We start from the raw sequence: 21,932 nt of genomic DNA on the forward strand, positions 1-21,932 counted from the left end.
TCTGGACTTAACCTAAAACAGGGGTTCTTAACCTTTTTTTTTTATTCCACGAACCCCTTTACCAGTCAAGTGAAAACCACAAACCCTGTACTAAGTCCACGCTATACTGTGTATTATTTAATAAATACAGCACACCCGCACCAACACATCTCCACAAGAATAACTTGTTGCATTTAAATTCAAGCTCATTGACCTCTTGTAAAGAACCCCTGATCGAAAATATTACTCATCACTAGAGTTTCCAAAATGGAAAATTAAATAATGGCATGGAATTTTCACCCTCCTCCCACTTGCCCAGTTCATCCATCTGTTTATTTTATGCTTAATTTACCAAAAATAGCAAATGTTTTGAAATTCTGTTGAAGGAATAGCCACTATCTTTCTGTAACCCTGTGTAAGTTCTAAGTGCATTTATCTTCCCTAAATTTTCTAGGGTAGTTAGAAGATGAAATCAAACCACAGCAGATTCTCATGAGTTGATTGCCTGTGATTGATTTTTCTCAAAGGCTCTGAGACTCACCCAGGTCCGGGCCATTGCCTGTTCCACCTAGTTGTAGTTAAACAGTCCACAGGTAAAAAGCTTAGTTTACTTGTTAAATCTTCTCATTTGCCCATTGCCAAGGTATCTAACTATTTTTTTTTTTCTTGCTTAAGCTAACCATTCTTCAATTTTAGTGTAAATAAGAATCTCTTAGTGCCTGCTTAAAATGCAGATGTTGGGGTTCTGTCCTTACTTAAAGAGATTCTGGTTCAGCAGGACTTGGGGGAGGCCAGTAATCTACATTTTTAGTCACATTTTGGGAAATGCTGACAGTAACTTTCATACATGTCAGAAAGATTTGCTACCTATGATTGAAAATAGAGAAACCCCAAAGTGATGATGCCCCAGTAAAGTTGAATTTTTACTGTGGTTGTTCTCCTTGTATGTAGTACCAAAATGTAAGCACCCTGCTTGTATTTCACAGCACCATATCATTGTGCCTTTTAATTAACCATCCATCATTTAGAACTGTGCTACTGGAAGGGTGGTGCCCACACAGTAGAATCAGCGTCAGTTGGAGCTTGTTAAAAATGCAGAGCCTCAGCCTGCCTAGACCTTCTGAATCAGAACCTGCATTTTAACAAGATCCCCAAGCTTGAGAAGCTCCGATTTAGTAGATTTTCAGACCAAATGCTACTTTCCAGGTGACTTATGATTCTATTTTGCTTCTTAATCCAAAAAGAGTAAAGATTTTAATTATAAGAGAAAATAAGGTTACTAAGGGTAAAGGCACCTTCCAGACTTCCATATTGTAGTGCCTGTGATGGATACCTTTTAAGTCAGAAGGCTTGAGGGTTGTCATGGGATTTTATTCACCCTGTGCCTATTTTTTTACAAAACAATTCACCATGCTCTATAAATTTATTCGCAGGCCTCTGCTGTTCATTGTAAGCTTCCTGTGGGAAGGATCACGTCTTTGATATCTAAATCCTTAGTGCATAGCCCAATGCCTAACACAAGCAGGTAATCCAAAAAAAAACTTGTAAGGGGGAAAATCTGTCCATCACTAATCTGAGTCATATACACCCTTCAAGTTCAAGCTTAAGGAACCCCTCTTCCATAAAGATTTCTTTAGTTATTTTATCTGCCATATGCTCCATCTGCTCTAAGTAAACACAGCTTTTTTGAAATTTAACACACTTTTAGTCATGGCTTATCTAGATTTTGTATCTCTAATTGCCTTATCAAAGCTGTGAGGAGTACCTTTTTGTATATTTCATACTGCCTTGCAGAGTAAGTATTCAAATATTTGTTACTATGAAGCTATCTTAAAATGAGAAAATCCACAAGTTTCCATTTTTGCTTCAAACATCTTTCTAAATTGCCAAGATTAATTTTAGAGATGGCAGTATTTGAACAGTCCCCCTAGTTGTATTCATGATAAGGAAAATTATCTGTGTTTTGAAATAAAAAATACTTCCTAATTTTCAAATGGTCACTTCTACTTCCACCCAACTTGATTCTAATGTTTGTGATCTTTGAAAGTAACTTATACTCTCTATGTTGACCACAAAAAAGAGAATTAACATGCTAACTCATAACTAAAATGAATTTATAACTGGAAGTCACTTCAGAGATATAATATGTAATGGTTTATAATTTTTATATGATTTTCCTGATGGCACCACGCATAGGTCAATATTTTCATTTTAAAGCTAACTGTATATATATTAACCAATAATGCACCCATGGCATACAAAGTTTTAAGTTTTAGTCATAACTGTATTGGTGATAGCAACCAAGTTCTCAGTGTTTCGATGAGTCATTATTTCTGCTTGTTTTTAGAATGTACTTTAGTCTATTGCACAAATTGCCTCTAACTGTCCTATAGATGGCAGCATTGAGCAATATATTTTGGCAATGGGCTTTTACCGTTCCTGTGAATTTTCAGTTAGTAGTGAATTTTTCATACAGTGTATTTCATTACAGTACACCACAAGACTAATTTAGCGTAAGGTGACAGGATAATACTTGTACCTGCTCAACATTACTTCAGTTAGATTCCACAAAAGCGTCTCTCTCTTCTACTGTGAATTTGCATTTCCAGAATTATTTCAACCCATTAATAAAAAAAGGTAAAGAACAATTGGACTCACTCTGGTATAAATTATAAAAAAACATTAACCGCTTTTAACGTTGGTAGTAAAACATCGGCAAATAGGAAGAAATGGCAATAACATCCTATGATCAATTTATCTTCCATATGACATTAATTGGTTACATCAGTTCTCACAGAATCTGATAGAGCAGTCTAGCTTATTTCAGAATTTCTAGCGAATATTTTAACCACCGAATTTGTGTTTTTAAAACAGAAATTGTTTACCACTGAGAGACATATTAAAAAACGCTTTATAATAATTTGATTTATAGGTCAAAACCCAAGCCATTTTGTGAAGGTTATTGTGAAATATTTGCAAATTCAATTGACCTTCCAGCCCTCTGCTCCGTCCAGGAAAGGGAATTTTGTTTCCCAAAGAGGTATATTTCCTTTATTTAGGGTTTTTTTTGGGGGGGGGGGGGGAGTCGGGGGGGGGGGGAGGAGTGTGTGGGGAGAAGTCATCTGAAAAGTGAAAGTCCACGAATGGGGATGGTTTCTCTACAAAATGCGAAATGCCCCACCCCCAGCCCCGGCACTAAATTTCAAACCTGTGAAAAGCCCTTGGGCCTCAGCCAGATTACAATGTTACTAGTAAACAACTCTTTTATTATATTTCGTTTTCCTTGCCAAAGGTGAAACCCCATACAGTTACACTTTCCTAACTTCTGGCTTCTCTGCTCCGCATCCCTCTCCCTGTCCCTTATAGACAGTCTCTACCCCCAGACTCCCCGCCGCTGCGATTGCAGCCGGGTTACCATTTCCAAATATCTGCTATTTATAGCCTTGCGGTAGTGGGCACGTGTGCCCACATCACCAAGCTGTCAGAGCGCAGGAAGGGCGGGCTTTTCATCCCACAGTGTGTAAGCAAATCATAGAGGAACCAGGTTTAGATGAGGCTGCACGATGGCAGGGAACAGGACGGTGAGCGGGGAAATGAGAGGCTGCCTGATTTGGGTGGGGAGTAGCCCCTCCGCAGATGCCCAATCCCTCAGTTCACGCAGGGCACGCCGCTGCATGGCGCCGACGGTTTTTGTTGCTGTTGTTCTTCTTCCTCCTTCTTTCTTTTTCTTTCTTTCCTTTTTTTTTTTTTTTTTTTTTTTTTTACTATGCTTTACAACCTACCTTGGTACCCTCACCCTCCCTCCCCACCTCCCCTCCTGCCAAGCAGCTTGAAAGACAAGCAGACCCACCAATCAGCAGACTCCCCAGAACCTCCCCCCGCCTTCCCGCGTGAGGCCCCCGCGCTCTCCCGCGCCGCCTGGAGCCTTTACTACTGCGATTCCGCGCCAATGTCCCGCAGTGCCCGGGAGCGGGAGGCAGCGGGGTCCCGGGTGTAGAAAGGGGGCGGAAACCCCAAACGGCTCTCCCGTGGAGTGGAAACATCAGATCGCAGTAAACTGAAGGACAACGTCATCTTTGTAGGGTTCTTCACCTCCGCTGGACAATCAAGAAACCAAGGGCTTCTTTATAGGTCAGCGTCTCCCCCAAAATTCCCAAAGCTTTAGGGTGCGTTTGCTGGTGCCGAGACGGATACCAGGATCAAGGTGACCCAGGTGGCTGCCCGGCTTTATTCATGAGGCACCCATTTTCCTCTACAGTTGAGCTGGCATCGTCCTTGTTTTCTCCCGATTATCCTTGTGGTCAAGGGTAAAATTTTAGGGGGTGGTTCAATGGGTGTGGAAGCTATGTGTGTGAAACAAACATTTCAGGCAATATTTACACGGTAGGGTTTTGGCATGAACCCCTCCCCCCCCCCCCCCCCCGAGGTCCCCAACATCTTTTAAAAATCACAAATAGATTTCGGAATATGATCAGGGGCATCTCCCTTACTCCCGGCGCCTTCGCCCCTAGGTGCGAATTTTCCCTTGCCGGGTCGGCGGGAGCCGGAGGAGCGGTGATGTTTACCTCTTCTCCCGCCTCACTCAGTAGCTAACTCCCCAGCGCCAGGGCCTGGGACGCTTCCCGGGAATCTCTTCTTGTTCTGCAGTGACCCTAACCCCCAGTCGCTGCCCTTGGGTGTCCCTCTGTTCCCTCGAGGTGCCCCACGGCAGCCTATCGGGGGATTCCAAGGTGGAAGGCTGGCCCAGAACTCCTTTCGAGAACCTTGCAAAAATATAGATGCCCTCACCACGGCCTCATACCCAGAAACTGAAATCCAGCGGTTTGATTTCCTGGGGGTGGGGTGGGGGGTACCCCGGCTGGAAGCCTGGCTACCGAGGGTCCGAGCTTACCTGTTAGGTAAGAGCCAGCCCATCCCGCGCCCCCTCCTCCCGGCCCTCCCACTCGAGGCTCTGCAGCCGCAGTGCGCCCCCCCGCCGCCCCCCACCCTCACTCCTGCGTCTTGCCCGAGCTCGCCCCCTCCCTCCCGTTTTCCCAGACTCCCCTCGTGCTTTCGGGGAGCCACCCAAACAGCCCCCCCCTCCCGAGCCCGCGGCGGGGATTCCTGCGGGCCGGGGGCGCCCTGGGTGGCGCACGGGGAGGCGCTGCGCCGGGGCGGGCGGCCGCGCAGGGGCGCTGCCTGAGCGCTGCGCCGGGGCCCCCGCGGACGCCGCAGCGGCGGGGCCGGGGGGCGGAGAGGGGCGGGCACGGGGCGGGTTCGGCCCGGAATGTAGGGACCCGGGCGGGAAGGTCCAGGCGGCGGCGGCGGCCAGGCTGCCGAGCGCGGAGGCTTCGTCACGTGCTGTGCTGTTCCCCTCGGAGCGAGACGGCGGCGCGGTCGGAGGGGCCGGCGCGCGGAGCCAGACGCCGCCGCTTGTTTTGGTTGGGGCTCTCGGCAACTCTCCGAGAAGGAGGAGGAGGAGGGGAGAAGTAACTGCGGTGGCAGCGCCGCCCGGGGAAGAGGCGTCCTTCCTGACTCCTTCCCAAACCTCCCCCGTCGTCCCCTCCCCTCTTCCCCTGCCGACTGGAGCGAGGGGCAGGGATGAGCCTGTCCCTCCGGCGCGTCCTGGTGGCGTTTGGCGCGGAAAAGCCACTTTCTCCGCCTGCCGACATGGGCCCGAAAGGGGGCTGCGGAGGACGCGTCCGCGGGCGGCAGCAGCAACAGCCGCAGCGCCGCGGTCTCTGCGACTGAGCTGGTATTTGGGCGGCCGGTGGCGGCGGGGAAGGTTGGCGGGTGGGAGGAGGCGGAGGCGGCGGCGAAGGAGGAGGAGGAGGGAGAGCCCCGTGCAACGTTGGGACTTGGCAGCCCGCCTCCCCCTGCCCAAGGATATTTAATTTGCCTCGGGAATCGCTACTTCCAGAGGGGAACTCCGGAGGGAAGGCGCGCGCGCCTGGAGGGGCATCGCCAGGACCCCCAGCCGCCGCCGCCTCCCGGCGCAGGACTCCAGCGCGGGCGGCGAGAGATGCCTCTTCGCCCCTGGCCGGCTGCGGCGGCTGAAAAGAGACGCGGCGCTCGGAGGAGCCGGGGGCAACCCTCGCCTCGCCCGCCCTGCCTCCGCCCCGAGGCATGAGACGCCCCTAACTCCGGCCGGGGCTGCCTCCTCCGGGCTGCGGCTGCGCCCGCCTCCCGCCGCCCCTCCCCGCGCGCCGGGGGCGGCGTGGATTTTGGCTTCGGGCTTTCCGCCGCCTGCAGCCCTGTTTGCATGTGCGGGGCCGCGGCGAGGAGCCTCCGCCCCCCACCCGGTTGTTTTGCGGCACCTCCCTCCGCACGGCGGCGGCGGCGGTGGCGGCAGCATGGCGAGCCCTCCCGAGACCGAAGGCTTCTCGGACGTGCGCAAGGTGGGCTACCTGCGCAAACCCAAGAGCATGCACAAGCGCTTCTTCGTGCTACGGGCGGCCAGCGAGGCGGGGGGCCCGGCGCGCCTCGAGTACTACGAGAACGAGAAGAAGTGGCGGCACAAGTCGAGCGCCCCCAAACGCTCGATCCCCCTGGAGAGCTGCTTCAACATCAACAAGCGGGCAGACTCCAAGAACAAGCACCTGGTGGCCCTCTACACCCGGGACGAGCATTTTGCCATCGCGGCCGACAGCGAGGCCGAGCAGGACAGCTGGTACCAGGCCCTCCTGCAGCTGCACAACCGTGCCAAAGGGCACCACGACGGGGCCGCGGCGCCCGGGGCGGGCGGCGGCGGGGGCAGCTGCAGCGGCAGCTCGGGCCTCGGAGAGGCCGGGGAGGACTTGAGCTACGGGGACGTGCCCCCAGGACCCGCGTTCAAGGAGGTCTGGCAGGTGATCCTGAAGCCCAAAGGCCTGGGTCAGACAAAGAATCTGATTGGCATCTACCGCCTCTGCCTGACCAGCAAGACCATCAGCTTCGTGAAGCTCAACTCGGAGGCGGCGGCCGTGGTGCTGCAGCTGATGAACATCCGGCGCTGCGGCCACTCGGAGAACTTCTTCTTCATCGAGGTGGGCCGCTCCGCCGTGACCGGGCCCGGGGAGTTCTGGATGCAGGTGGATGACTCGGTGGTGGCCCAGAACATGCACGAGACCATCCTGGAGGCCATGCGGGCCATGAGCGACGAGTTCCGCCCGCGCAGCAAGAGCCAGTCCTCCTCCAACTGCTCCAACCCCATCAGCGTCCCCCTGCGCAGGCACCACCTCAACAACCCCCCGCCCAGCCAGGTGGGGCTGACGCGCCGCTCGCGCACCGAGAGCATCACCGCCACCTCCCCGGCCAGCATGGTGGGCGGGAAGCCGGGCTCCTTCCGCGTGCGCGCCTCCAGCGACGGCGAGGGCACCATGTCCCGCCCGGCCTCGGTGGACGGCAGCCCGGTGAGCCCGAGCACCAACAGGACCCACGCCCACCGGCATCGGGGCAGCTCCCGGCTGCACCCGCCGCTCAACCACAGTCGCTCCATCCCCATGCCTTCCTCCCGCTGCTCGCCTTCGGCCACCAGCCCGGTCAGTCTCTCGTCCAGCAGCACCAGTGGCCACGGCTCCACCTCGGACTGTCTCTTCCCGCGGCGGTCTAGCGCCTCAGTGTCCGGTTCCCCCAGCGACGGCGGTTTCATCTCCTCGGATGAGTATGGCTCCAGTCCCTGCGACTTCCGGAGTTCCTTCCGCAGTGTCACCCCGGATTCCCTGGGCCACACCCCGCCGGCCCGGGGCGAGGAGGACTTGAGCAACTACATCTGCATGGGCAGCAAGGGGGCCTCCACCCTGACCGCACCAAACGGCCACTACGTTTTGTCGCGGGGTGGCAATGGTCTCCGCTATGTCCCAGGGGCTGGCCTGGGCACGAGCCCGGCCCTGGTTGGGGACGAGGCAGCTAGTGCTGCCGATCTGGATAATCGGTTCCGAAAGAGGACTCATTCAGCCGGCACGTCCCCTACCATCTCCCACCAGAAGACCCCATCCCAGTCCTCAGTGACTTCTATCGAGGAGTACACAGAGATGATGCCTACCTACCCGCCAGGAGGTGGCAGTGGAGGCCGACTGCCCGCCTACCGGCACTCCGCCTTCGTGCCCACCCACTCCTACCCCGAGGAGGGTCTGGAAATGCATCCCTTGGAGCGGCGGGGCGGCCCGCCCCACCATCACCGCCCAGATGCCTCCACCCTCCACACTGACGATGGCTACATGCCCATGTCCCCAGGGGTGGCCCCAATGCCTGGCAGCCGCAAGGGCAGTGGGGACTACATGCCCATGAGCCCCAAGAGCGTGTCTGCACCGCAGCAGATCATCAACCCCATCAGGCGCCATCCTCAGAGAGTGGACCCCAACGGCTACATGATGATGTCCCCCAGCGGCAGCTCCTCTCCTGACATTGGAGGCGGGCCCAGCAGCAGCAGCAGCGCCGCCCCTTCTGGGGGCAGCTATGGGAAGCTGTGGACAAATGGGGTGGGGAGCCACCACCCTCACCCCTTGCCTCACCCCAAAGCATCCTTGGAGAGCAGCGGTAGCAAGCCCTTGCCTTGCACAGGTGACTACATGAACATGTCGCCAGTGGGGGATTCTACCACCAGCAGCCCCTCCGACAGCTACTACGGCTCCGAGGACCCCCAGCACAGGCCAGTCCTCTCCTACTACTCATTGCCAAGGTCCTTTAAGCACAGCCAGCGCCCCGGGGAGCTGGAGGAGAGCACCCGGCACCAGCACCTCCGCCTTTCCACCAGCTCTGGTCGCCTCCTCTATGCTGCAGCCGCAGAAGATTCTTCCTCCTCCACCAGCAGTGACAGCCTGGGAGGGGGCTACTGTGGGGTGAGGCCCGAGCATCTCCACCATCAGGTCCTGCAGCCCCATCTGCCTCGGAAGGTGGACACCGCTGCCCAGACCAACAGCCGCCTGGCCCGGCCCACGAGGCTGTCCCTGGGGGATCCCAAGGCTAGCACCTTACCTCGGGCCCGAGAGCAGCAGCAGCAGCCCCTGCTGCACCCTCCGGAGCCCAAGAGCCCAGGGGAATATGTGAATATTGTATTTGGGGGTGATCAGCCTGGCTACTTATCTGGCCCCGTGGCTTCCCACAGCACGCCTTCTGTCAGGTGCCCGTCCCAGCTCCAGCCAGCTCCCAGAGAGGAAGAGACTGGCACCGAAGAGTACATGAACATGGACCTGGGGCCAGGCCGGAGGGCAACCTGGCAGGAGAGCTCAGGGCCCGAGATCGGCAGTGTGGGCCCGGCACCGCCCGGGGCTGCCAGCGTGTGCAGGCCAACCCGGGCCGTGCCCAGCAGTCAGCGGGGAGACTACATGGCCATGCAGATGGGGTGTCCCCGCCAGGGCTACGTGGACACCTCCCCAGTCGCCCCTGTCAGCTATGCTGACATGCGGACGGGCCTTGCTGCAGAGGAAGCGAGCCTTCCCGGGAACAAGGCAGCTGCCCCCTCCTCCCCTTCCTCCTCCTTGGCAGCGGCTGGTTCCCCCACCGGGCCTCCAGGAGCAGCTGAGCTAGCTGCCCGCTCTTCTTTGTTGGGGGGCCCGCAGGGACCTGGGGATGTGAGCGCCTTCACCAGGGTAAACCTCAGTCCCAACCGCAACCAGAGTGCCAAAGTTATCCGTGCGGACCCACAAGGGTGCCGGAGGAGGCACAGCTCCGAGACCTTCTCCTCGAGGCCTAGTGCCACCCGGGCGGGCAACACGGTGCCCTTCGGAGGGGGTGCTGCAGTAGGGGCTGGTGGCAGTGGCAGCAGCAGCATCAGTGAAGCTGTGAAACGCCACAGTTCTGCTTCCTTTGAGAATGTGTGGCTGAGGCCTGGGGAACTTGGGGGCACCCCCAAGGAGCCCGCCCAGGTATGCAAGGCTGCTGGGGGTTTGGAGAACGGTCTTAACTACATCGACCTCGATTTGGTCAAGGACTTTAAACAGCATCCTCAAGAGCACCCCCCTCAACCGCAGCCACCTCCAACCCTTCCCGTGCATCAGCCCCTTGGCAGCAGTGAGAGCAGCATGGCCAGCCGCTCAAGTGAGGATTTAAGCACCTATGCCAGCATCAGTTTCCAGAAGCAGCCGGAGGACCTCCAGTAGCTCGACTGGATATCACAGCAGGTGCGTTTCATGGTGAGAAAGTCAGAAGACAAAACTGTTTTGAACCTTGTACTCTAGTCCTGTTTTTCCCCGCCTCTGCGTCCTTGGGGAGTGCATGTAGAGAGGAGGGAGAGAGAAAGGGAGGTCAGGGCACTTGGGATGCTCACTGCACCAGTGACACCTGGCACACAGTCAAACAGGCATGTAGAAGCAGACACAGGAGAGCCATTTGAATGGAGAATTCTCAAGTGAAGGACTTACTTTGTAGTTTAAGAACATGTATTCCACATGGCCAGTTCTGAGGCTTGGAAAGTTCATATATGAAAAACCTTGGTCTGTTTATTGAGGTTTCTGTTGACTGTATCTTAAGGTCACTCTCTGGGAGGGACAGACCTTCATTTAAGGTCGTTTGTTAGCGCTCTTAAGTTGAAGGTGATCTTATCAAGTTGCTCTGTGCACTTCTGTTATTTCACAATCCCAAGGCAACATAAACAGCAGTGAGAAATGTCAGGTTATATTCTCGCTGCCCTAAAAATTTTCAGGAGCTAGAGCTTGCCTAGGCTTGTGTATTTAAAGAAAAATATCTGTCTCGAGAACAGGGTTTCTTAACCAGGGGTCTGCGAGCTTGAATTGAAATTAAAAAAAAACAAACATTCTTGTAGGGACATGTTGGTGCGGGTGTGATATATTTATTAAATAATGCGCAGTATATAGCATGGACTTAGTAAGGGGTCCATGGTTTTCACCTGTCTGACAGAGGGGTCTGAGGAACAAAAAACGTTAACCCCTGCTCTAGAAAGTAATTATGGGTATCATTTTCTCTTTGTTCCTGAACCAGTATTTGTGAAATATTGTTCACACATGGACCAACCATCTCACAGGCACAGCTGCTTTTACACAGGATATGCAGTAAACTCTGCATGTGTCTGGGACCCATTATTAGTTGAGAGTTATGGAAGTGGGCCCAGCCTGTCTGCCTTAAGTTGTCTGCTTTTGCAAAGGCCTGCATTGAGACATTACACATATCATTTTGGGGGCTACTGTACATCTTCAGAAGGATTATTAAGTCAAGAAATGGAAGGTTGTGGATTTTGTTTTGGTGTTTTGCATTGAATGTAAGAGCTAAATATTCTTCACTTTTAGGATATTGAGATGCTGTTCTAGGATATTTGTTGTTCAAGAGTATATGGCTCAGTAAATGTTGAAAGTTGGCTTTAGGTCGTCTGAGGCTAAGGCTGTATTGAAAATGAAAAACATTTGTAATAGGAAATTAACTTGCCCTTCTTTCTGTTGAGCCTATTTTCTGGTGGTTATACTTGTGGGTAGAAGAGAGAGGAGTGTAGTTGCAAATAATGTGATGAGCTGGCATCGCAGAACTTTCCAGCATTTGGAAGCACTTTATTCTGACAAACTGATTATCTTGTGACAGTCTTTTTATATAAGTTTCCTAGAATGAGTTTTATATAGTATCTATTCTTAATGTATGTTCATAAGAATTTTGCATTGAGTTCCCATCCATAGGCATTTTTGTTTGTTTATGATGTGGTCACGGTCTCCTTGGTTTTCACAATTTCACATATCATTTTGTAGAAAAAGATAAATGAACATTCAAACTAAGATTTTAGGTGATACATGTTATAAAAAGCAGTTTTTTGATCAATATTTATTTCAACATTTATTTCTTGATTCCCTGGAAGAGAGATTTAATTGTGCAGATCAGTGTCAATGGTAAAAAATTTCGGTTGTTATTTCAAATGTTATTTCTGGGAGTGTGAATCCCTGTATACTTCAACCATTTGCTTTGTAAAGTACTTTTTATGAAGTGATGCAAATTTGAAGGAAAAAAGCAGACACACAATTTTGGTTTTAAAGGAGTTAGGAAAAGTGGCTAAGAAACAATAGCATTTCCTCTTCTGTTTTCTTAATTTGAACAGATTTCTTTTTTATAGAGTACAGTAAGTAATATTTGCTCTGAAGAAAATTGGCCAAGTAGAATTTTCATTTTTAAAAGGTGCTTTATGAATAAAATCCTTCTTGTGTGGAGGATATATTGTTTTAAAAACCTTTCTATTTTTAGGATATACTGGGATAATCAGATAATCATTTTCCAAATAATCTTGGAGTAGCAATAATCCATGATTTGACAGTACCATGACAGAAAAACTCTACAATGTGTATTTGTAAAATGTAAATGGAGAGGTGTGTATGTGTGTTTTAAGCGAGACACAGATGTTACCTGGCACATTTACATCCTGAATTGTTTGCTTGCCTTTGCCCTGTTGAGTTTAAAGATGTTGTTTTGATAGTCAATTATCATCTGAAACAAAAAGCAATCAGACCCCTCAGTGGCAAATAGCTCCTTCTAGGAATCTGTTAGTTTGTGAGAACATTGTTTTCCTAACTTCCTTAGCAATTGCTGTCTTGTCCTCTTTTTCCCATTTCTCAGGTAAAACCTGATGTATGGGAGAAAGGAAATGAGGGGTGTCTTCTTTGTCCCAACTCCTCATTTAAAACCTCTTGGCTTGTCTAATACTTCCAACGTCTAGTAAAGAATGTTTGTGAGGCATTCATACCAAAAGCTCCGGACCTTGGTTGACATTCTGCTTTACCTCATATCCAACAGCTTTTCTCCTTCTCTTTTCTTGTCAATCTCTCCATCTTCAACTTAGTTCTGACCTGCTGGATTGTTTTCCAGTTCTCTTCCCCCACGTTCATCCTATTCCCCTTGTTTCCTCCCTCTTATTTCATGCTCCTGGCATTGCCCTTTTTTTTTTTTTTTTTTGCCTCTTTTCAGAATTTCCCAGTACTTGTGGCCCATTCTGTGCCCTCTCCAGAGAGTAAATTGAGTAAAATTTTGCCCTCCAAGCAGGAGGGCAAAAAGACCTCATCAGGCTTAGTTTTAGCAGTCCAGCCACCTTTAACCATTATTTACCTCACATTCGTCTTTTATTTTTGAACCTGCAGCTGGGCAGTTAGAGCAGGCTTTCACAAAGACCGGCTCGAGCCGCCCCTTTTGGTTTCAGAGTTTGGGTTTTCATTCTTTGTTACAGACCCCCCTCAAGACAACACAAAAAATGATTTGGCCATTTCTCTTCCTTTAATTCTATTTCCAAATTGTGGTTTCCACAATGCCCTGTTCTTCCCTCCCTTGCTCCTTCCCCCCCTTGCTCCTTCCCCTTGCTGTGTGGCCTTTTTGTCGGGCACTTTTCCTTTTCCCGGGAAACCTCGCTTCCTGCATTCCTCCTTCTTTATCTGGCACTTGGCTGCCCCCTCTCTCCTGAGGGCCCCCTCAGCCGGGGCGGGGGAATCTGCAGCGGGGCCTCCCGGGAGTCCCCACCCGCGCGCGTCTCCGGCTGCCTCGCTCGGGTCCTCCTAGCGCCTCGTGGGCCGCCCAGGCCGTCGCGTCGGGGCCCCCGCGGCCTGCGGCGGGGCTGCTGGCCTGGGCGGGCGCGGGGCCGCGGTGCTGATTGGGCCCCGCCGGAGCCAATCGGCGTGAGCAACGGCCGAGCGGCGGCGGGCGTGGGGCGGGGCTTTGGGGAGGGGTGAGGGCCCCCCCGCGGGCCTCGCCGTCGCCGTGTTGGGGTCGGCCCGGGTCGGTGGCGGGGGTGGGGGTGGGGGTGGGGGATCCCCGCCTCCGGGGGCCGGCCTTGCGCACCCCACCCCTTGCAGCCTCTTCGCTCTGGACCTGGCTGGAGCAGCCACTCCGCCCCCTCCACGCGGAGGATGTTATGATGTCAGCCCTGTCCGCGCATCTAGACCAGAATCCTAAGAATGAAAAAGTCCACCCAGCCCACTCTCAGAGGCCGGAAACACACGCTTCCTCTTATTTTTAATTGAGAAAAACCCAGGCGGTGGCCATGTGACAAGCCCCATTTTGTTTCTCTCTTCTCTTTACTACGGTTTACGATGACGCCACGTTCTTTCTCCGGGGCTGGAGATCGGCGAGTGGGAGCCAGACCCAGCGCGCCTGGAGGGTTGATGGGCTTGGCTCGCGAGTCTTACATTTAAATCTCTTACTAATGGGAGAGAGAGTGGGAAATAAAAATAAAAGGGGGGAGGAGAGCTGGCAACGTTTTGGGGGTCATGCCGCAGGAAAACAACCAGCTCGCTTGGTTTCAGGGTGCATTAGGATCAAGACCTGCTTGCGCGCCCGCAGTTGGTGGAGCACCGTAGCAGGCGAGAGGCGCAAGGACAGACCCTCTGATGAGTCCAAGAGAAAGGAAAAGCCGGAGGGCAGCTTCCGAATCGCGATAATCTTAAGAGATTCCTTACAAAGGGTTTGGCTAGGGTTCCTTACAGAGGTTTGGAGGAAATACTGCCTGTATTCTTAGGGGCAGATTTGTTTTTGACCCGGGAGAGCCCAAATCACCAGCACTTAGGGGGAAGAGATTTTGAAAGCTTTGCTAGACTTGTGTTGTTTACCCTTTCAAAACCAAAACAATGGGAGCTGTAAGTCTTCTCTGAGTCGGAAAGTTTGTTCAGATTTGCCCCTTCTAAAATAAGGAAAATAAGAAAGCGAAATGCTATCGAAGTGTCCCCCAACACTCAAGCTTTTCTCAGAATCCAGCATTTCTCATGCCTCCCTGAACCATGAGCCCCAAAGGCAGGGCTTTTCCTAAATTGCCAATTAAAACATCCTAGGGGAAAATATGGCTGAAAAAGACTGTCCGTGTGAGAAATGCTTCTGAGCAATGGGAAAGTTTCTCAGTTCCAGAAAGCTTTAAGCACCTAATGATTGTCTTAACTTCTGCCATTGTTCATTAGTTTATGTTAAAAATAAATAAATCCACTAAAATTCCATACTTTGTTTTAATTAACCAGATTCCCCCCTCCCCCCCCCACACACACATAAATACTAGGTAGTGTTGCTTTCCAGTGAAGGCCCTGGAATCCAAAAGGGCATGCCACTTTTTTTTTTAAATCAAAATTCCTGGAAAATACATTTATGCTATCTTGAATGATGCAATGGAAAAGCAGCTCATGGGAGCCAGAGATCCTGGGTTCTAGCACAGTCTGTGCCCTTCACTAGCTGAGTGACCTTGGGCAAGTCACTTACCTTCTCTGGACCTATTGCCTCTTCAGTAACTTGAGAATTTCGTTCTTTTATTCTAAATGCGTTACAGCTCTAAACAGGAGTGTTTTGGAGAAAGTTACGTTCCTTAATGGGTCAGTTGTAATGAGAATTCTTTCTGAAGAAGCTTTCTAGGGGATAGGAATGAAGTGCACTAGAATATCCTCTTCTCTCCTGTGCTAGCCTTTGGATCAGACATTCTTTATGCCCAGCCTAGGGCCTGGAAGGAAAATACACTGAATCAGGACTGAGTCCAACCTTTCTTGTTTGGAGGGACCATTTTCAGCTTTTAACAAATTAACTCTGCTGTCTATATTAGCATAAAGTTTTGGAACTATCTCTAGACTGTATTAGGGTCTCCTTTCTCTTCCCCCCTTTTTTTTAATGAAATATGTGCTGGAAGGTAAGTTACCTGCTAATTCCTGCATCCTAAAGTCAACTGTCAAAAACATCCCACCCCAACCTCCCCACCCTATAGGTCAAGATTTAACCAATGCACATCTGTGACATTCTGTGTTTATTCTGTTGGGAATCACCCCTTCTTGTGTGTGGCCTATTTATGGGTAATCTTCCTTGTGTATATGATCAGATTCTTCAGCTAGGTTTTCATGTAAGTCATTGGAAAGGAAATCTGAGAGGCTGGTTGGGGACTATAGGGAGTCTTGTACAATCTTTTGTTTAGTTTTATTTTTCCTCTTAGGTGTGTGAAAAAGCTCAGTACTTCTCTTGCTGGCAAAATTAGTGCTGCCCAGCTTTCTGTGGTTTAGGAGTTCTGATTAGTGAGTTGGGCTCTGCATGACTTTGCCGACCCAGTGTTATAAAGTTGGCAATGTATTCAGAAGCGCCCACCCTTTTGGCACCTCTATCTGTGTTTCATAAATCATTAGACTGGTCTATTGACTCTTTCATTCAAACTTCATTGACTTTTTTCCCCTTCTCCTGCTCTAATCAGATACAGTTTTCAGCTGTGTAGCATATAAATGGTTCCTTTTATTTTGGTGAATGGTAATTTAATACGATGAAACACGTCACAATTTTAAGGGCTGGTTTGTTTTGTTTCATCTTAAAGCATTTCCTCAATTATTTCCTCATGTTACAGAGTTACTAGAAATTGTATTCAAGGAAAATGACTTCTTGGGAATTCTGCTTGAAGTCAGTTTCACTTAAAAAGTCTGTAACTTTTTTCCTAATAATACATTTTTTTTTGCTTTAAAAATGATAGCCCCTATACCACATTATAAATTATCTAATTATTAGTTCATTACCATATTAACCAATAGGTGTATGCAGACATTGAAAGCTCTTAAAAATGTTATTGAAAGATGTTCATAAGGTATAACCACATTGAATTTTAACTTAACAAAATTACATTTTAATATCAGTATGGAATAATAGTATTCTGATTTTAAACTGATGTGAAACAGTTACTAAAAATGTTGTAAAGATTTTTTAAAAAAATAATAGATTAAGTATTTGTTTCTCTTCTTGTCTTATATAGAAATGGAAATGGTAGTCTCTTCCATTTTTAATTTACAGAAAAAGAGAAAAGATGGATTAGAAAAGTATAAGGTACTGCCTTCTGTAGGAAAAGAACATTTTCTTTTTCATAATGCTCTTGCTGCAGGCTCTGCTATAATCTGTGTTAAAATAATTTGGATAAATGTTATTTGTGCTTCTTCAATGAGTCTTTGAATAATGTAACTTTTTAAACAGGATGCGGTTACATTGAAAAGACTGCTCTTCTTCAACCCCCTTTCTACATTTTCATTTATGATGACGGTAGATTTGAACACTTGAGTCAATTAGGTTGTGTCTATCTGTTTTAATTTCCTGGATGCTAAAATAAATTCTATGCAGTGGGTTGGCCTCAGCAACAGGAATTTATTGGCTGATTTTAAAACTAGGAGAATCCCAAAATCAAAGCATCAGCTCAGCATTGCCTTTTTTTAGAAGCCTGTGGCATTCTGGGGTTGGCTGCCCGTGAGCCTCGGTCCATGGCTTTTTTCTGTCACATGCACATGGCAGCCTCTCTTATCTTCCCCTTTCCTTTAGAATTCCCTTGACTTCCCTTCTGGCTGCACCCTTTGACTTTGTGACTTTTCCTCTGAGGCCTCATTCAGTCAGGCAACCCCTTAACTTAAGTAACCTCATCAAAAGGTGCTGTTTACCAGGGTTCATGTGAACCACAGAAATAGATTAAGAACATTTTATTCTGGGGTACATAGTTCTAAGCTACCGCACTATCTTAAAGGAAGAGACTATCTTGCGGTTTTGTTACCCAGCCTTCAGTGTTTTATTGAGTAATCTGTGTTGCATCCATTATTTTCCTTTCACCATTCAGTGTTGTTTTTGTTTTTATTTTTCTCTTTCTTACGCTGTATACCACCTACCCCTGGTCTTGTTAGAGGAAAGTTGGTCAAAAAAAATAAGTTGGATACTAATTGATTGGGCCAAAGGTGATGCCAGTGAAACCTAACTTGTAGTAAGGAAAAAAAGATTCTAATGAGCTTCCTTTTTTTGTTGACTGAAAGGTGCTTTGGTGGGAGCTCTCTGATCCAATTCTCCTATATTTAGGTGATGTTTCTAAACATTATCACTTAATCTTGAGAAGTTGATAATTGTGTTATGTTTATTGAAATGATCAAAGAAGTTTTTTTTTCCATATATATTTTGAGTGGCAAACAAATTATATTGTGCACAGAAAATCATAATTGTTGCTTTTAGGAAGATTATCTAAATATGAGAAAAGCAAAACTTAAAAAAATAGAAATTTATAAAAATAGAGTAGTCAGTTGAAGGCTTCTGAAATATTCAGTAATTGCTATGTCTTCTACTATCATTCCTCTGATATTCTCCAATGATCATTTTCCTGTTCATGTTAAAATTATTTGGAGGACTCTATAGGATAAGATAAGTAATCACACTTACCCTTGAATTTTAGAGATTGTGGGGACAATTAGCAGATGTGTAGCAGTCTCTAGGGCAGCAATAGAGGTTACCCACCACCTAAATCCAACATGAATTTTCTGCCCTTGTTCTTCCTCCCTCCACCTTCCTTTTCTTTAATAAACAGTATTGAGCACCTGTTATATTCCAAATAGAACATACTTTATTGAGGGAGAAAAAGGGTGGGTACATGAAATGAAGAAAAATGGGAGTGAGGGGAACTCACAAGAACTTACAAATTTCTAATGGCATAACTTCTTTGAGGGGAAAAAACAAAATCATGAAGCAGAACACGAAATCCGTGGAAGTCAGTATTTTTCATACACCTTTAGGGCAAAAATTCTCAGCCACCCTAATGCTTTGCACTTTCTTCATTCTAACCACAGCATCCTGTTTAATATGACACTGGTACACTTAATAGTGTATAATACTGTTAAACCATCATTTGGAAGGATGGCCCTATTTTCATATATTCAGTTAGCAAACATGATATTGGCAAGAAGCAAGAAAAATCTATCTTTCCTTTGAATCTTTAGTCTAAGAGGGAGGTATCCAGGTATTATCAAATGACAGGGATTTAATGAGCATGGTTGTGGGCCAGTCAGTGTTAGGAAGTGGGGTACATTTTGGCCTACAAATGAAGTTTTAGACTTTTTACTCGTTCTTTGAAGCTTTATTACGCAAGGACTATTTTTTTTTTCCTCCTTTTCATGAGAGTTTTTTTATTTTTAGTAATGAATCACCCTAACCCTTGAAATCTGGAAATGTTTTCTCTCAATAAAGTATGTAGTATTTGGAAAGTAACAGGTGCTCAGCTGTGGTTACTGAAGAAAAGGAAGGAGGAGGAAGAATGAGAAATAGTGGTTTGGGGCCTGTTTGGCTAAGGGCAGGAAAGTTATGTTGAAATTGGTTGATGGGTGACCTCTAATGCTGCACTGGAGACTGCTAGCACATCTGCTGAGTGTGCTTCACTCCCACTGCAAGGTCTAATCTCCTTTGAGATTTTGTCATTGTTCCTTCTTAAGATAATCTCCCTCCCTCTCCTTTCATCTCCCTCTCTCTCTACTTGGATGATGTGCAGCCATGTTTGTTTTCAAGTTTGTAGTAGTCTCTTACAGAAACATTTTAAAAAGTAGTTTTTAAGACCAGTTTTTATAGTAGCTTGCTGTGCCTATTCATACTATTTTTCTTTTATTTTTTGATACAGACAATATATGCATATGCTACAAATGTCAAGTTTCAAATAATTTTAAAAAAAGATACACAGTGAAAATTAGACTCCCTTCTATCTGAGTCGCCCAGATTCTCTTCTCACCCAGGGTTTTGTTTATCTTCCCAGAGATGGACTGCTCATAAATTTTGAAGTTTAGTAATAGAAAGTTGGTTAAATGCCCAACGCTCTGTGTCTTTTGTGGAAGAGCATGCTCAGATTCCAAATTTCTGCACTAAAAGAGCACAGCAGACAACCTACCTCTTACAATAGACTCACTGCTTTTTTGTTAAAGGGAAAAAGAAAAGTGCTCCTCTTCGCATGCCTCTTTCTTTGACTCTTCAGGTTCGGAAAGTTGCTAGTGATTAATATAGAGTAATGCAGTGCAGTGGGGAAAGCCCTGGCTAAAAAATGATCTCCTTTAAACTTTTAAGAGTTTATGCAATTTTTTTTTAAAGCTTTATTTTTAAATTTATTTCTCTCCCCTTCCCTGCCCCCTTTCCCCAGTTCTCTGCTCTCTGTGTCCACTCGCTGTGTGTTCATCTGTGACGGCTTCCGTCCTTATCAGTGGCACGGGAATCTGCATCTCTTCTTGTTGCCGTCATCTTGTTGTGTCAGTTCTCTGTGTGTGTGGCACCGTTCCTGGGCAGGCTGCACTTTCTTTCATGCTGGGCGGCTCTCCTTACGGGTGCACTCCTTGCGCGTGGGGCTCCCCTACGCGGGGGACACCCCTGCGTAGTGCGGCACTCCTTGCGCATCAGCACTGCGCATGGGCCAGCTGCACATGGGTCAAGGAGGCCGGGGGATTGAACCACGGACCTCCCATGTGGTAGGCAGAGCCAAGTCTGCTTCCCAGTTTATGCAGGTTGATTAAGAAGGGAGTGCTTTCAGGTACTGCCATTTTTTTTAATCTTTATTTTCACTCTTTACTTTCTTCATGATAATACTTGTGCATCACCCCTTACTCCCCCTAAACCCCCCCCCCATTAGTATAGTATAGGACCAAGTATAAAAGTTAAAGATCTTTGACACTAAGATACTAGTTTTCTATTTTTGAGAGCTCAGAAGACTTTATGCTTTTTTTTGGAATAGTCTTTCATTATTTCAAATTCTGGGAGCAATTTATTATAGCTATAAGATTGCGTGCAAATAATTAAGGAAATTCCTTTATACTAGTGATGTATTGTCCCTCATTTTCTCCCAAGTTAATACTGTACAGGAGTGAAATTGAAAGAATCCATCATTTCTCCTAAGGAAGATTTGTGTCTTGCTAACAGGTTGTTTTGTTTTGTTTTTGTTTTTTTTTAACTTTAAACCAAGAGGAATTTGCTCATTGTCAAAAATATTTATGACTGATGCTCCACTCCGATGCTCTTGTGGTCCAGGTAATATAGAACTGGGGGAGTTCTTTCTATCACATGATAACAGATAAAATAGTGATAATTTTGATGTAAATTCTGATATTGGTGGCTTGCTAATAAGTATGCTACTAGTAATATCAGTCTTTTCCCCCAGATTATCTAGAGTAAGGAGTAGGGCTTCTTCAAATGAAATTCATGATATGGGAGGATATATATATATAGTTTCTTAGGCTTATGTATCACTTAGCTTTTGATGTGTACCACTCCAAAACGTAATGCCTTAAAACATCAATCATTTATTAACTGGGTATTAAGTGGGTTGGTGGTTTGGACTGGGTTCAGCTGGGCAGTTCTTCTGCTTGTTTCACCTGGGGCTACAGTCAACTTGAGGGTGGGCTACAGGCTGGTTGGGCTAGGAAGCCTCTTCTTACTCAGCCAGTGGTACTGCATGAGAACTTGCTTGAAGAACTAGAATTTTCTGAGGGGAGGTATGGGGAGCAAATGGGACCGAAGACCTTTAAATGGTCTGAAAGAGGTTCTCCCACCTGAACACAAGCCTAGACTTTGTAATGCAGACTTGCTGATTATTAGAAAGCTAATGCTCATGGTTTTCAACTTCCCATTCAAACTAAGAGAAATACTTTTGCTAATTCTTTGCTGGTATCTCTTAACAGCCAGTATTTACATTTTTCTTTTACCAGAATCTCAAATCAAGTGCCTCAAATGTCCCTGAGGTTACAGAACAAAACAAATGGGATACTGTATAAAGTATGTCATGGGGGAGAGGGAGAGCCCTCAAGTTTTATGAGGAGCCAATTGAGTTGGTGGTATTTTTATTGTGATTTTAGCAGCTCTAATCCATCCCACAGCCCGCCCCTCCAGGCCTTCTCCACCTTATTCCCTTCCCAGTTCCTGCATACTTTTTGAACCACAGCTAAACAATAACTTCCTGTCAAAGTGGCTCCCTTTCCCAAAGTGGTTAGAATAAGGAATATAAATACTACTTTTTTTGTTAGAAAAGAATGGATAATAAACTTCCACTGGTAGGGTATCTGGGAAATCACTGGGATTGTAATTAAAACTCTCCTTTTTGTGTAAACTTCCGTATGTGTGTGTGTGTGTGTTTGGGGGGTGGGTGTAGGGGTGGAAAACACAGTGCCATAAAAAGGGTTGCATTCCTTAGGCTAGGTCTTTACAAATATTTTGCAGCCTGAACCTTCAGTCGCTCACAAGTTCCTACAAGGGACGACCTTCAGAAAGTGTGCAGTCTTGTTGTTTCTGGGGCCTTTGAACTGGGTGAGGAATGT

The 21,932-nt window shown here is 47.7% G+C and overlaps 1 protein-coding gene across 2 annotated transcripts in view; it reads left to right on the forward strand.

The window, feature by feature from the left end:
• Positions 1-5,790: 5,790 nt before the first annotated feature.
• The window catches only part of IRS1 (insulin receptor substrate 1), a 66,234-nt gene continuing 50,092 nt past the window's right edge, over positions 5,791-21,932 (forward strand). The window contains exon 1 of one of the 2 annotated variants that reach the window (XM_058300018.2): positions 5,791-10,058. In XM_058300018.2, coding sequence (XP_058156001.1) covers positions 6,312-10,037 — 3,726 coding nt within the window. In that variant the 5' untranslated portion in view covers positions 5,791-6,311 and the 3' untranslated portion in view covers positions 10,038-10,058. Of the gene's footprint in view, positions 10,071-21,932 lie in introns of both variants that reach the window. The other variant, XM_058300019.2, reaches the window with a different exon arrangement.

The sequence above is a fragment of the Dasypus novemcinctus genome, chromosome 7 (assembly GCF_030445035.2).
Source record: "Dasypus novemcinctus isolate mDasNov1 chromosome 7, mDasNov1.1.hap2, whole genome shotgun sequence".
NCBI classification, from domain to species: domain Eukaryota; kingdom Metazoa; phylum Chordata; class Mammalia; order Cingulata; family Dasypodidae; genus Dasypus; species Dasypus novemcinctus.